This window comes from Ornithorhynchus anatinus, chromosome 2 (genome assembly GCF_004115215.2).
Source record: "Ornithorhynchus anatinus isolate Pmale09 chromosome 2, mOrnAna1.pri.v4, whole genome shotgun sequence".
Taxonomy (NCBI): domain Eukaryota; kingdom Metazoa; phylum Chordata; class Mammalia; order Monotremata; family Ornithorhynchidae; genus Ornithorhynchus; species Ornithorhynchus anatinus.
In genome coordinates, this window is record NC_041729.1 from 76,406,215 (window position 1) to 76,419,172 (window position 12,958).

The window sequence follows — 12,958 nt, forward strand, 5'->3', positions numbered from 1 at the left end:
TCTTTTCAGCCCTGCCTTCTTCCCTCCTTGAGTGATGGGAAATCTGATCACCTTTATCTCATTGAAAAAGATGCTTTAATGTGCAGCAGGAATCAGCCAAGTAAATATGATGCCAGGATGATGATAAAGGGAAGAACAGCATACTGAAAAAAATTATATCATTATTTGAAATAGAACTAGACATAATTTCCAATATTCACTCCATCTTCAGTCACTCATACCACAAGTTACAGCTAATATAAAATGAGTCTAAAGAAAGGCAACACAATAACTAGAAATGGTGAATGTCAGGATAAAAAGCACAAAGGAGAAAAGGACAGGGATGAGAGATAAAGGGCCATTCTGTGAAGAGTAATTTCAAAGAATATAATGAGTATAATATGGTTCATAAAAATTCTGAATGGTGCAGTGAAGTCCACTTATGTGCTTCTATTTTACCCCTTTGCATGAGACAGGGCAGTTCTGAGAAATTGAAAAGTTAAAAAAAATTAATGGATAAAAAATGCTTAAATTCCAATGAAATATATGAACACAAACTATAATCATTAGAGTTGATTAATCAACCTGTAGAAATACCCTGTTATTTTAAAGGGATATTAAGGTCTGGTAACAATCCCCATAGGCAAGACCTCACCACAGATGACATTATAAGACAGCTGTTAGAAATTGATGTGTTATACCTGGGTTATTATCAGTGTCAGTACCAATACCAATGACTTTACCACCAATAACAGATTACAAACAGAAAAGACGTGTTTACTTATCAAATCCTGGACAGTATAGGTAATTGAAATGCTCGATTTGGATCACATAAATGTACTTCACATATGGTGATTTTTACGTTATATGTTTCTCGTGCTCAAAATAAAATGTAAAAATAAATATAGTAATCTAAAATCTCACTCAAAATGTAGGCAAGGAGCCACAGTTCGCCGCTGAACCTAGCAAGGTAATAAACAGGCTAATTGGAGAAACCATTTCTAAAAATATCTTCCTGATAAAAGATTAATTTCCTCTTTTTCACTCTAAAGCAGGACTATTGGCAGCCCCACTCTTGTATTAATTTGATTATGACTATTACGGGAAAGAATCAAGGACATTTTAGCACAATTTGAATATTTTCTTTCAGAGGGGAATGCAACAGCTGCTCAGTTATAAACAGTTCAATATCCGCATACAAGTTAAGCACTTTTTGCTTAACTGTTCTGACAAACGCTTGAAAAAGTGAATAAAGTTTAATTATTATTTATTAAATGTGTTAAGCCCTGGCTTTGTGCAAAATATAGAACTAAATGCTGAAGAACTTGGACAAGGATATTCAGATGTGTGTAACGATAATAACTGTATTTGTTAAACTCTTACTATCAATCAATCAATGGTACTTATCGAGCATTTATTGTATGCAGAGTACTGTACAAGCACTTCGGCAGTACAGTACAAAAGAGTAGGTATCAGTGATCCCTGTGCACAGACTAGAGGGATCTGCCAGGCATTGCACTAATTGCTAGATAAATACAAGATAATCAGGTCAGACACAATCCCTGTCACTCGTGGGGCTCCATAAACTAAAACAGAGAGAGTACAGGTGTTTTGTCCTCATTTTACAGATGAGGAAACTGAGGTAATGGGAAGTTAAATGTCTTGCCCAAAGTCACACAACAGATTGGTAAGATTAGAACCCAGGTCCTCATGGTTCCATGAAGGAACTGCACCTTATTGGACAGCAATCCTGCTATTAGGTAAATCCCTTAAAGACGGGTGGCCATGAGGCCAGCACAGCGGGACAGCTCAGTGCTCTGCCAAGTCCTTTAAACATCTGCTTTCAACTGTACTTCAAAAGAAGGGCCAAGTCAGGGGAAGGCAGGCAGGGTCAAACCTCCCTCTTTCTCCCTCTTTTATACCAGCCACCCCTCATCTTCCCCTGCACATGCTGCAGCCACTGCAATCTGGAGAATTGCCACCCCCTGGGAGCAAGATTTGAACCCAAACTGTGCTAGCAGAGTCCCCGTTTCCTGCTCCGATCCAGTGATAGTGCAAAATTTTCACTATGTATATTTTGAAACAAAAACCTGACAGGCGACAGTGACGGATACTGTCACCAAAACGGTATGGTGATGGTGCCCCTGCCGCCATGTTCTCCCCTCTCCCCCACCCCTGACAAACAGATCCCGTCTGGGGGAACCAATCATTCATTCAATAGTATTTATTTCATTCAATAGTATTTATTGAGTGCTTACTATGTGCAGAGCACTGTACTAAGCGCTTGGGATGAACAAGTCGGCAACAATCAGAGGCAATCAGAGGTGTCCCCTAATGCAACGTTTTTAATTGATGGATTGTGATCAAAGAAGGTCGTCCAGAAACTATCGCTTCTTGAGGTGGGTCAAACTAGCAAGGCCCAAACTTCATGAGGACCAAAGTCTAAGGGAGAACAACTGTTTATTCCCCATTTTACCAATGAGCGAACTGAGGAGCATAAAAGTTAAGTGACTTGCTCAACGTCCCACAGCAGCCAAGTGGTGGAGCCGGAACTAGAACCCAAGTCTCCTGACTCCAAGTCCTGTGCTCTTTACATTAGGCCATGCTGCCTCAACGTGATCATGTCATTGCGCCACCAGGATGTTTCACAGCAACAGCTATTGCTGCCAGCAGGAATGGGAAAAGGGAGGGAAAGAAAAGTGGAAAAGGAAGAGAATGATGATGATAATAATAATAACAATAATCGGATGCGATATGGGGAAGGGAAGATGGGGGAGGAGACTAAAAAGAAGAGTGGGAGACGGGAGAGCTAGGGGAGAGAGTCAGCAATCGGTAAAATCTTGGAGTGCCTGCTAGCCAAAGGCAACCCTGCTGGGGACTCCTGGATGGTGGGTGGGTGAGCACCAATCCCCAAGAAGCCACAGGAATAGTTTCCTATTTTGAGGGGTCCCCAGGGGCTGGAGAGGTTGGTTCATACTGCTCTGCCTGGGGAACCCTCCCCCAGATCCACCCAGAAAGACAGCTACGTAAAACCTACCTTGGATACTCCAGTGAAGAGACATGGAATGGCTCTGTGAGAGACCGAGCTGTGGGGATCCCCTAGATAATAATAATAATTATGGTATTTGTTAAGTGCTTAGATACCAGGTAATCAGGTTGGACACGTCCCTGTCTCACATGGGGCTCACAGTCTTAATTCCCATTTTACAGATGAGGTAACTGAAGGACAGAGAAGTTAAGTCACTTGCCTAATGTCACACAGCAGACAAGTGATGGAACCAGGAATAGAACACACATCCTCTGACTCTCAAGCCCATGCTCTTGCCACTGGGCCATGCTGTTTCTCTAGCCAGGTCTGTTTCAAGCCCGTCCTGCGGCTTTTCCCCAAATCTTCCCAGTGCTGGCTTTCTCCCCACTTCTGCGGCTCCTTGGAGGAGTAACAGGGTGAACATTAGTTAGTCAGAAATTCCTGACACACACAGAGGAGTTTCGAGCTCATTGAGGACAGGGAAAAGTCTACCAACTGTTATATCATACCCTCCGAAGTGCAAAATACAGTGCTCGGCACACAGTAAGCGCTCAATAAACATGATCGATTGATTAAACATCCTTGCTGTGCAAATTTAGCAGGTGTCCAGGAGTAAAGGTTGATGAAAATGAATGCTTCATACCACTGACAGCTAACTGAGTAGAGTAGTGGCCTCCTCGCTAACCTCTCCGCTTCCTGCCTCTCCTCATTTCAGTCCATACTGCACTCTGCTACCCGTTTTCTACAAAACCGTTCAGGCCATGTTTCCCACTCCTCAAGAACCTCCAGTGGTTGCCCATCCACCTCTGCATCAAAAAGAAACTCCTCACCATTGGCTTTAATCACCTTGTCCCCTCCTACCTTAACTCGGCCAAATTCCTCTTAGAACCCAACCCACTTGCTTCTCTCCTCAAACGCCAGTATATTCACTGGACTACAGTTTTGTCTACCTCACCGCCCCCTCTAGACGTAAGTCCTTGTGGTCAGGAAATGTGTCTACCAACTCTGGCAGACTGTACTTTTCCTGGTACTCAGTACTGTACGCAGTACTCAATAAATATCATTGATTGAGTGACAGAATAATAAGTACTAGAAAAGTTAGACCAGATACCATGTGGAGCCCCAAATTTGGGGTCCAGCCTCCATCCTGGCTACTGGTGGTGCTCAGAGGTGGAGCAGCCCAGTAGAACCATCTTCAGGTAAGTTCCCTATTAGTGCTATTTTTATCATGCTCCTGCATTATATTCCCCCTCTATACCGTAAGCTTCCCCCCGTAGACTGTAAACTCACTGAGAGTAGGGAAGGTGTCTGTTTATTGTTATATTGTACTCTCTCAAGTGCTTAGTGCAGTGCTCTGCACAAAGTAAGTTCTCAATAAATACGATTGAATGAATGAATGAATGCTTCTTCAACCTGTGAACCATCTCTACACTCCTGCTGCCTTCAAGAAAGGGTTTAGCATATCATTCCGTGGAGCTGGAAGTGTCCAGGGAAATAAAGTCTGGTTAGAAGGTAGGAGCTTGCTGCCCCAGAATGAAACCGGGGGTTGCTTAGATTTGATGAGCGTGACTAACAGAGGCTGGACAGGAAAGAAGAAAAGTCCCTCCCTTGGAGACTTGCCACTTAGTCTAGGATTATTGTAAAATCTGTCTGGTCTTGAAGAAGCAATAGCACTCATTTTAAGCTTGACATTCTATATATTTAGCGTAAACTCAGTTATGCCATTACCTGTTTTCATTAAACATCGATTAGATTGCTGTTACAGAATTAGGGAATATTCATCCGATAACGTGAGCTTGTCTCTACACTGTGAACTCGCTGTGGGCAGGAATGTGTCTGTTGCTATACTGTACTCTCCCAGGAGCTTAGTACAGGGCTTTGCCCACAGTAAGCGCTCAATAAATACGATTGAATGAATGAATGAGCCTGTGTATGGATTCAGCACTAAGAGTGTTGGTAGGAATGGTCTTGTGCCTATGCAAGCAGCATTGGAAGGAATGAAAACCACAGGGAGAGTTTTCTTAAAAAAGCATTTTATAAGAACACAGTCACTGTGTTATTGGAGATATTGATGTGCCTTATTTTGTGTAAGTCAAAGAAAGAATGTCTTTCATCTATACACATTGCAATAATCTTTAAACGAATTAAAAATAATTCCCAATTAAATGTAATTACCAATATTTTCCATTAGTACACTATTTTCAAATTATTTTAATGATCATTGTAAACGTCAAAAAAACTAACAGTTTTCTTACTTCATTCTTTGCAACCACTGTCAAATGTTTAAATAAAATGTCCTGGGGCATAGACATTAGGACAAAGATTTGGCGGGTTTAGTGGTAATAACATAAACGTAGCTCAGATTTTAAGATCTTATGGTTACTTCTGCCTCTTCAGTTGTTCTGTTCTTAGCTATTAAACTATTCCTATCCTAGGAACAGAACATTTAGAAAGTCTCTGGGCACCCGCCCTGAGTTCATTAACATGTCAGTGGAGCCACTTGACTATTTTTCTATTGTAAACCATTACAGACCTAATCCCATGAATGAGCACTTTCCTCTAGACCTCAGAAAATCACCTTTCTGGTCGCTGGTGATTTTTTTACAAAATTTCTGTTTTGCCAGAAATTTCACACCAGATCTGAATGCATTTGCAGAGTGTGAACAATGCTGCATCAGTAATTTTGAACAAAATGTGGTTGGGAGAGGAAGGATAAAGTTTGAATTTTTTAAACATGAATATAGCATCTTTTAATATTTGACTCATTAATCTTAACACAAAAGTTGGATTTTTATAATTAAATATTCAGGCCTTCCTGATTTGAAGGCAAAAAGAGTTGAATAATTAAAGGATTGAGGTCAAGTTCCATCCTTATTAACTACAGAATACTGTCACGGATACTTGCTTTGCATGCTCTATTGCCAGGGTATTCTTCAGCAATGGTTAATAATAATAATAATGTTGGTATTTGTTAAGCGCTTACTATGTGCACAGCACTGTTCTAAGCGCTGGGGTAAACACAGGGGAATCAGGTTGTCCCACGTGGGGCTCACAGTCTTAATCCCCATTTTACAGATGAGGGAACTGAGGCACAGAGAAGTTAAGTGACTTGCCCACAGTCACACAGCTGACAAGTGGCAGAGCTGGGATTCGAACTCATGAGCCCTGACTCCAAAGCCCGTGCTCTTTCCACTGCGCCAAGTATCTACAGTGTTTATTTTAAATACTAGGGTAAAATCACTTACACTTAGAGATGGCTGTCACTACTACTCTTCTATCAAAACTTAAATTTAGTTTTGGGGGAGGGCAGATTTTTTTTTTTAAAAGGCAGGTGGAATATAATGGGCTGGACTAAACCTTCTGCCCAGCTGATGTCATCAAGGGAAGCAGCGTGGCTTAGTGGAAGGAGCCTGGGCTTGGGAGTTAGAGGTTGTGGGTTCTAATCCCGGGTCCACCACTTGTCAGTTGTGTGACTTTGGGCAAGTCACTGAACTTCTCTGAACCTCAGTTACCTCATCTGTAAAATGGAGACGAAGACTGTGAGCCCCCCGTGGGACAACCTGATTACCTTGTATCTACCCCAGTGCTTAGAACAGTGCTTGGCACATGGTAAGCGCTTAACAAATATCATCATTATTACCAAGAATCCAATCCCACAGACACATGCAAAAGGCAGTAAAATGATTCTCCTTTAATACCGATTTTCCTATTATTTGGCTTCCTCATCTCCGGCCAGCGAAAGAGGGAGAAGAGATGCTGCTAATCAAACTAAGAGGCAGAGAACAGGTACAGGTCACTGGAAAAAGGAGTTGATTATTGCAGGGGGAATCCTAAAAAGTAATTCCAATGAATGATAAATACTTTGGACTAATCCCTGGGCACCACCATCATTTTCTACCAAATCTACAGGGATAGCAGTGTGTCAGGTGGGGACAGTCATAAAGTTATGTTTTCAGTGCTTTCAGTTTCCCCTAGCTAGGGGAAATTCCTCAAACTTACAAATTGCAGACTCCTTCCTGACCAGGGCCCCTCCAGTTTCTTCTTATATCTATGTCATCTTCAGCTAAATGGGCTCCTCTCAGGCCATTTTTCCTTTTATTTCATTTTCTTTTTTGTTTTGGTATTAAAGACACCATCTTAAAGATGGGTACTTCCGAAAACTAATTATTATTATTAAAGCAAGCGGGTCTTGCATCCTGATGGAGAAAAACTCCTTCAGAAAATTATTTTTTAAAAATCTGTGCCTAAAGACATTAAACACGACTTTGAAATCATTCGTGTGCATCAAAACTTTATGAAGGCAAAAAGTAAATATGATGTAATTGTTTCTGAGTTCTGCTTCCTTGATGAAAATTTAGAAATAGTCCTTATTTCCTTACAGTCCTACCAAAAAATGAAGTTATAAATGAAACATTTCCTTTCAAAAGAAAGTATTAGGTGATTTATATTTCTGATTGAATTGAGTCGATTCTAATCTCAGCTCTGCCAGTTACATGCTGTGTGACCCTGAGCAAAATACTGGAGAAGCAGCGTGGCTTAGTGGAAAGAACCCGGGCTTGGGAGTCAGAGGTCTTGGGTTCTAATCCCTGCTCCACCACTTGTCTGCTGGGTGACCTTGGGCAAGTCACTTCACTTCTCTGTGCCTCAATTACCTCATCTGTAAAAATGGGGATTAAAAAATGTGAGCCCCATGTGGGACAATCTGATTACCCTGTATCTACCCCAGCGCTTAGAACAGTGCTCTGCACATAGTAAGTGCTTAACAAATACCATAATTATTATTATTATTATTATTAAAATACTTACCTTCATGGTGCCTCGGTTTCCTCATCTGTGAAATGGGGATTCAATACTTGTTCTCCCTCTTTCTTAAACTGTAAGCCTCATATGGGACAGGGGCTGTGACCCATCTAATAAACTCATATTTTGCCCAGAATTTAATGTGGTGCTTGGCACACAGTAAACAACAAATATAATAATAATAACGATAATAATAATAATAATAATAATCCACTTCAGTTTTGCCAGGTAGGCCCACCTTCCCAGTAACTGTTCTCTATAAAACAAGGGGATGCCCTTATTTGCTGTGCACACAGTAAGAGCTCAATAAATACCACTGAATGAATGAATTTCACAGGTTATAGTACTCTACTTATACTCTGGTTTTCCCATCTCTGTTTCACAAACACAGATACATGTTCACTTTGCATATACTATACCTTGTTTAGTGTTTCTTTCTCCTTGATACATGAGGCAGCTCTTTTCTGCTCTCTGCTTACTTCCGAAACCAGTCTCATGATGGTCTCTCTGCTAGCTTTTGACTCCATCTCATGGACATTTATAGTCTCTTCAAGAGCAACAATCTGTCCTTTCACAAATGCATTTTCCTTGCACAGCTCACTAACCTAGACAGAGAGCAATTAAAGCTAGCCAATAAAAATTAACAACTTCTTACAGTGCTTCCTGTAAACAACTTTTATGTACGCATTTCAATGCATGACCTAATCGATGCAATAAAAACACAGGCTCTACCCAAATCCCAAAGGCCATATTTTTTAAGTCAGCCTCTAAATCCTCCTGGTGTGTGTGCATACTCGAAGGCCAAATTAAAATCGCTCCCAAGGTAGCTCTTGGGAAATGAAGTTTGGAAAAAGCAGAGTCACTAAGGTTCAAATAAACATTACAGCAAATACCACCTCGGTTAAATCTCATGGATGTCAGGAATTTCCCAACACGACTTTGCAGTGCTTTCCAACCACCGAACACACACTCCGGTTACTGGAGATTCTTGGCGAGGATTTCACTGAAATGCAGTGACACCCCCTGGACTCTGTGCAAGTCAGTGGCTACGGGAATTGAGGAAATGGTGGCGGTGTAGATTACTGTTGGGGGCACCTGGAAGGAGAATATACTTTGCAAGTAATCCCATTCCAAGGTCATCACGGGGCAGGAGAATGGGCAAGTTGACCAGTCCAGACTCTTGCCAATATTAAGGACTCTTTCCCCACCAGACTGCCATTAAGAAGTAAAAAAAATGTGTGGGTATGGGTGGCTTACGAGGGAGAAGAGGAGGAGGGGAATATATGCAGGGAATAGCAGAGGCTGTAACCCAGAGACAGGCCACTGTGTTTTGAAAATTTCCTTAAAAGGCGATCATCACCTGAGCTAATCAGGGAATTGATGCCACACTCTCCCACAAGCTGCTGTGCAGCGTGGGTCAAGTGCATGGGAAAGATGTCTGGTCACGCTTCACTCCTCCATCCTGGGACCACCAGGCCAAGAAAGAGGCCGGCAATGAGATTTTTCAGGCCCTGTTGCTGTTAATAATAATGTTGGTATTTGTTAAGCGCTTACTACGTGCCGAGCACTGTTCTAAGCGCTGGGGTGGATACAGGGTAATCAGGTTGTCCCATGTGAGGCTCACAGTTAATCCCCATTTTTACAGATGAGGTAAAGAGGATGGACCCTGAATATTTTTGTTTCTCTGAACAGCAGGCAGAATCCCATAAGGTCCAAATGTCAGCATCAGACAAGGGTGAGTGAGCCGCTCTTAACTCTGCAGGATGGAGTTTCATCCGGACCAGGGAGGAAGAAGCTTTTGCGAAACGGCTTGGGAGGAAGCCGGTAAGGTGTGAGAGACAAAGGGGAGAATCCTCTTGGGAAAAAGTAGAATGCGGAAAATTGAGTCGGGGACCAAGGTCAAGAACAGCCCACACAGAGAGGGTAAGTCTACGAACTGCTCCCCCGAGGTCTAAGTGAAAGTTGGGGCTTGATGGACGATGAGAACATTTCAATTTTCTAAAAGAATCTTAAAGGAAACGGTTTAAAGAACAATTATGTTGCAACAGAAAATGTGGGCCAATGTTTTAGCTGTCCTGCCTTTGGTGGACACGCCACCTGACATCAAGACACTTCTTAAAAGTTTTTAAAATTTGACCTGAATTCCGGAAGGTCCAGAGTCAAGTTTTATCTCTGTATTATGTGGACAAAGTTTTGTCTTTCACTAGAAGGAAAAACTACTAATGAAAAAGGCCATATTACTACTTTTAAACCATCCTATAAATAATACAGAAAATATCTGATCACCCTCAGACTATTCCCTATCAAAAGAACAGTGCTGAGTCCCCTGTCAAGTCCAAGACAGGGACTCTCCACTCATAAATGGAGGGTCTTAGGGGATGTCAGCACACTACTTTGGCCCCTCGGGCTCGCTGGACAAGAACGTTATAAGCAAAGTGCCCAGGAGTGTAGGGCAGCAGGTAGAGCCAGAGAGACTGGCACGGAAGAAGAGACAAAAATGCTAGTGATGGCACGGTCACCTGCTCTGAAACCTGTTTTTCAAGGTCCCTTTCCTCCCCCATATCTCTCTCTCTCTCTTTCATATTATTCATTCAATCGTATTTATTGAGAGCTTACTGTGTGCATAGCACTGTGCAGAGAAGCAGTGTAGCTTAGTGGAAAGAGCACGGGCTTGGGAGTCAGAGGACGTGGGTTCTAATCCCGTCTCCACCACTTGTCTGCTGTGTGACCTTGGGCAAGTCACCTAACTTCTCTGGGCCTCAGTCACCTCATCTGTAAAAGGGGGATTAAAAGTGCAAGCCCCACATGAGACAACCTGATTACCCCGTATCTACCCCAGCATTTACAACAGTGCTTGGCACACAGTAAGCATTTAACAAATACCATAATTATTATTACTAAGCGCTTGGGAAAGTGCAATAATAAACAGTGACCTGCCCTGCCCACAAAAAGTTCAAAGTCTACAGTGGGGTAGACAGACATCGATACAAGTAAATAAAATCAGATATGTACATAAGTGCTTTGGGGCTGGGAGGTGGGGGAGACCAAAGGGAGCGAGTCAGAGTGACGCAGAAGAGAGTGGGAGATGAGGAAATCGGGGTTTAGTCTGGGAAGGCCTCTTGGAGGAGATGTGCCTTCAGTAAGGCTTTAAAGCCGGGGAGAGTGATTGTCTGGCAGAATAGAGGAGGGAGCACGTTCCAAGCCAGAGGCAGGACAAGGGCTAGGGATCGGTGGCGAGACAGGAGAGTTCGAGGCACAGTGAGAAGGTTAGCACTAGAGAAGCAAAGTGTGCAGATGGGTTGTTGAAGGAGAGAAGCGAGGTGAGGTAGGAGAAGGCAAGCTGAAGGCATGCTTTAAAGCCAACGGAGATGAGTTTTTGTTTGATACAGAGGTGGATGGCCAACCATTTGAGTTTTCTGAGACCAGCTTGGGCAGAGATTATGTTCCTGGAAAGGAATATGAGATAAACTGTCTTGCAGATCTCCATTATGTGTTATTTCTCAAGATAAGCACCTTTGAAATTAAATCCTGCTGCGGCTCCTCTCTGTTTGTGATATCCATGTCCAGACACCAAGAGAGTTCAACTAGAAATTCCATGTGTTTCCTGCTGTTCTTAGAAGCTTGATTCTTGCTCTCTTCATTTTCCCTGAGGCACTTTCTAGACGGCAAAATAGCAAACACACCTGAGTGGAACACACATTCGGAAACAGTATTTCTCCAGAAAAATAGAGCCCCTGATACATGGACTTCACGGTCGGGGGAGGATGTCTCTTTCTCTCTGTGTCTTCCTCTCTCTCACACTCCTTCACCCTTAGATTGGTCTCTGGGGTCCTCAGCATCGCCTATATGAACTATGCGGTCACTTCAAGCCCGAGCTGCCATCCTCAATTAATTCCTTCGATCATAATTATTGAGCGCTCACTGTGTGCAGAGCACTGTACTAAGTGTTTGGGAAAACACAGTACAACATTCCCTACCCAAAATGAGCCTACAGTCTGGAGACAACGTGCCATCCCTTTCATTAATCCCCCAGTAAAACTGCTCATTTGGCTCAGTCTCAACAGCTACGACCTTGGAGAAGACACTGCTTCCTTCATTAGCAGCACTAAAGGGGTCATCATCACCATTACATTTTCAGTTCCTCCTCTAGGTTATAAGCTCTTTGAGGTCAAGGATCATGACTACTAACCCTCTTGTACTCTCCCAAGGGCTTAGTACAGTGACTAATAAATACTACTGGTTGATCAGCAGAGTGAGAAAGTGACAGCAAGAGGCAGCTGGTGGCGGAACCGAGAATAACCTCTGTTCCCCCCCCACCCCATCCTTGGCCCAAAATTCCAGGATATGGTCCTAGGGGGAAGAGGAGGTCCTTCAGTCAGACCTCTAGTCCTCCTTACAGCTAGAGAACGTTCCCTAAAAAAAATGGGAAACATGCATTAAGATCTTAGCCCAGTCCAAATGTTGTTTTGTTTTCTTATTTACCCAGAAGAAGTCACATTAAAAAATGAGTGATGATAATTCTGGTGTTTGTTAATAATAATAACAATGTTGGTGTTTGTTAAGCGCTTACTATGTGCAGAGCACTGTTCTAAGCGCTGGGGTAGACACAGGGGAATCAGGTTATCCCACATGGGACTCACAGTATTAATCTCCATTTTACAGATGAGTTAACTGAGGCACGGAGAAGTTAAGTGACTTGCCCAAAGTCACACAGCTGACAAGTGGTAGAGCTGGGATTCGAACCCATGACCTCTGACTCCAAAGCCCGTGCTCTTTCCGCTGAGCCACACGGCTTCTCTAACCTAACCTTCTTTGTTAGGTGCTTACTTTGTGCTGGCCACTGTACTAAGCGCTGGGGCGGATATAAGCCAATCGGGTTAGACACAGTCCTTGTCCCACGTGGGGCTCCCGGTCTCGATCCCCATTTTAAAGAGGAAGTAACGGAGGCACGGAGGAAGTGAAGTGACTTGCCCAAGGTCACTCAGCAGACAAGTGGTGAAGCAGGGGTTAGAACCCGTGAGCGTCTGACTCCCAGGCCCTTGCTTTATCCACTACACCAGAGTACGAGTCTCTTCTTGGAAAGCACCCTTCTGAGATGTAAACATTCATGGATATAACCTGTATGCAGTTATACGCAAGATTTCCTCCATA

General features: G+C 42.9%; 1 protein-coding gene across 2 annotated transcripts in view; it reads right to left on the reverse strand.

The window, feature by feature from the left end:
* The window catches only part of CCDC170 (coiled-coil domain containing 170), a 67,856-nt gene that overhangs the window by 44,353 nt on the left and 10,545 nt on the right, over positions 1-12,958 (reverse strand). For both annotated transcript variants that reach the window (XM_039911147.1, XM_029057451.2), the window contains exons 4-5: positions 11,321-11,465; positions 8,227-8,412 (exon numbers count right to left, since the gene is read on the reverse strand). In XM_039911147.1, coding sequence (XP_039767081.1) covers positions 8,227-8,412; positions 11,321-11,465 — 331 coding nt within the window. The remainder of the gene's footprint in view (positions 1-8,226; positions 8,413-11,320; positions 11,466-12,958) is intronic.